Source organism: Drosophila takahashii, chromosome 2R, assembly GCF_030179915.1.
Source record: "Drosophila takahashii strain IR98-3 E-12201 chromosome 2R, DtakHiC1v2, whole genome shotgun sequence".
In the NCBI taxonomy this organism is placed as follows: domain Eukaryota; kingdom Metazoa; phylum Arthropoda; class Insecta; order Diptera; family Drosophilidae; genus Drosophila; species Drosophila takahashii.
Window position 1 is genome coordinate 20,619,795 of NC_091679.1, and position 2,335 is coordinate 20,622,129.

The 2,335-nt window shown below is 39.8% G+C and overlaps 1 protein-coding gene across 1 annotated transcript; it reads right to left on the reverse strand.

Annotated features, from left to right (window-relative positions):
• Positions 1–265: 265 nt before the first annotated feature.
• Positions 266–956, reverse strand: LOC138912751 (uncharacterized). The gene is made up of 2 exons (XM_070214054.1): positions 468–956; positions 266–412 (listed from the first exon to the last, which is right to left on the reverse strand). Exons 1-2 carry the CDS (start codon positions 903–905, stop codon positions 404–406), a joined length of 447 nt encoding a protein of 148 aa, XP_070070155.1. The 5' UTR covers positions 906–956; the 3' UTR covers positions 266–403.
• Positions 957–2,335: the final 1,379 nt, after the last annotated feature.

Genomic DNA, 2,335 nt, shown 5'->3' on the forward strand with positions numbered 1-2,335 from the left:
CAATCTTTTTCAATATATCGATCATTTAAACACCTATCATTTTCACAATCTCTATCATTTGGGCGATCTTTTCCAATATATCGATCATTTAAACACCTATCATTTTCACAATCATTTGGACAATCATTTTCCCTAACAATCTTAAAGTTACAAATATTCATAAAATCTCTTCCTAAAACAGTACTATATGCCATCGATTTGTTTGCCACAATTAATAAATCAAAATTAAATTTCACTTTATTTATAATAATAAAACAGGATACTTTTCCATATATATCTAAAGGGCTGTGATTTAAGCCAACGTAATTCGTATTATTGTTTTCACTAAACTTAATGCTGTTGCTTCTCAGAATATTTTCAACGCAGGATAACTTTGTAAAACTAATTGGGCTCCCAGAATCGATTAGGCATTCTAAAGACAAACATTGATAAGGTTCTGAATTAAAGAAAATTTTAAACGGTCTCACATATTCGTTGTTGGTTATGTTTTTCTTCTCGGTGCAATGGGATACAAGGTGCTCCAGACTTCCGCATCCGTAGCAAGCTCCGTATGCGCGTTTAGGTTTGCGGCAGTCGGCCGCGAAGTGTCCAATGGAGTTACAGTTGAAGCATCTTATAGCGGGTCCGGGTTGGTTTCCGGGTGAAACTTTGGGGCGTCCAGATGCGAAGGATGGTTTTCGCAAAGAAACTTTGGCGAACGCCTGCAACAGCTGTGCAGACGAATTGAAGCAATGCATGTGTGCCTGTTGTCGTAGAAGGGTATCCGGTATTCCTTCGATAATACTGTCGATTAGCTCCTCGTCGTCAATCCGGATGTGCGCAGCCAAAAGTGTTTTGTTGTTGAAATAAGTGGCGAAGTCTTCAGAGTAATGCCATTTTCGCTCCTGAAACTTACGGCGGGACATTATCTTGCTCTCCTTTGAGTGAAAGGCTTCTGCGAGTTGTGTTAAGAGTTCCGGTACTGGTAGGGCGAGCAGATTATCAGAAGAGTGCAACCAAATTTGTGCGCGATCTTTCAGCTTTGACATGACCAGCATGCGAGTCACGTCATCACTCAGATTGTACATTTTGATAATTGCATTAAGTTGTGCGATCCAAGTACTAACTGGTACCTTGTTGTTGGCAGCACCGTCAAAAACTGGAAGCATTTCCTTGACCATGGTCAGCAAAGAATTGTTGTTAGAAAATGCTGTGTTTGATCTGGCAACTACTGCAACAATATTTCCCGAATCCGATGGGGCAACATTGTTTGGATTTGGTGTGGCAACGCTGTTTTGGAGTTCTGGCAAATTGCTTGTCGAAGATGTGGTCACTCTAATAGATGGCTGACGGCGCGAAACTTCCAACTTGAGCAACTCATTTTCCAATTGGATCATTTCCAAGTGACGCTTCAGAGATTCCAATTCCAGCGAAACTTCTGGAACGTTCATGATACTTGAGACATCGGCGTTGTTGTGGGCATCCAGCGATGAGGTGCCGGCGCCATCTTGTTCTGCTACGTTGTCGGTAGATGTGTTTGGCCTTTCCTCGGATCCAACTTCAGCATCGGATAAATCCTTGGGATCCGGTACTGGGCAAACTCCACGGGCTTCGGGGGGCACGCCATTTAAACGAGCAGCGAGAGTTGCCTTGTTTCCACTTTTTGGCAGCCCAAGCTTTTCTAGCCAGCCCCGAAGTTCTGCTGCTGAATACTCGTCTGCACCGATGATTTCCATGATTTTATTCACTAATTAACAAGTTTCACTAGTGTACTTTTAACTTTTGCTTTGGTTTTTATTGTAGGCAGAGTTTGATATGCGAAAAAAAAAATTTTCGCAGTGATCCCACTTCTGAAATTGTAGACAGCCGATTTGTGTGCTTCTTGTTTGATGGTCGCAGCAAAAGTGATCTTTATTAAGCAGAACTCTGCACGCTTAGCCTATTTCACAAGGGTTAGGTACATCGTGTGTGTGAGTGAGACAAGTATAGTGTTACTTGGAGTAACAGGGATGTATATATGTACAAATAGTGTGACCTAACTTAAAGTAAGTGTATGTATGTATAAACAGCTGCTTAGGAATATATATGTATGTATGTGTATGTGTGTGTAACTTATTGCTACAATATATTTATTATGGTTCAATGGTAACAGTAATTGAATGTTTCAAGTTTGAAAAACTTAAACATCATTTTTATCAAAATATAATTATTCATGAGCTAAAAAAAATGAAATACATTTTTTTATTAATATTTAACTATTAATGTTAAAAAAAAAACAAAAAGACACCATGAGTTTTTCGTCTCGACGTGGGTTTGAACCCACTCTTGCAGCCGCAAGCTTTAATAACATATGCAT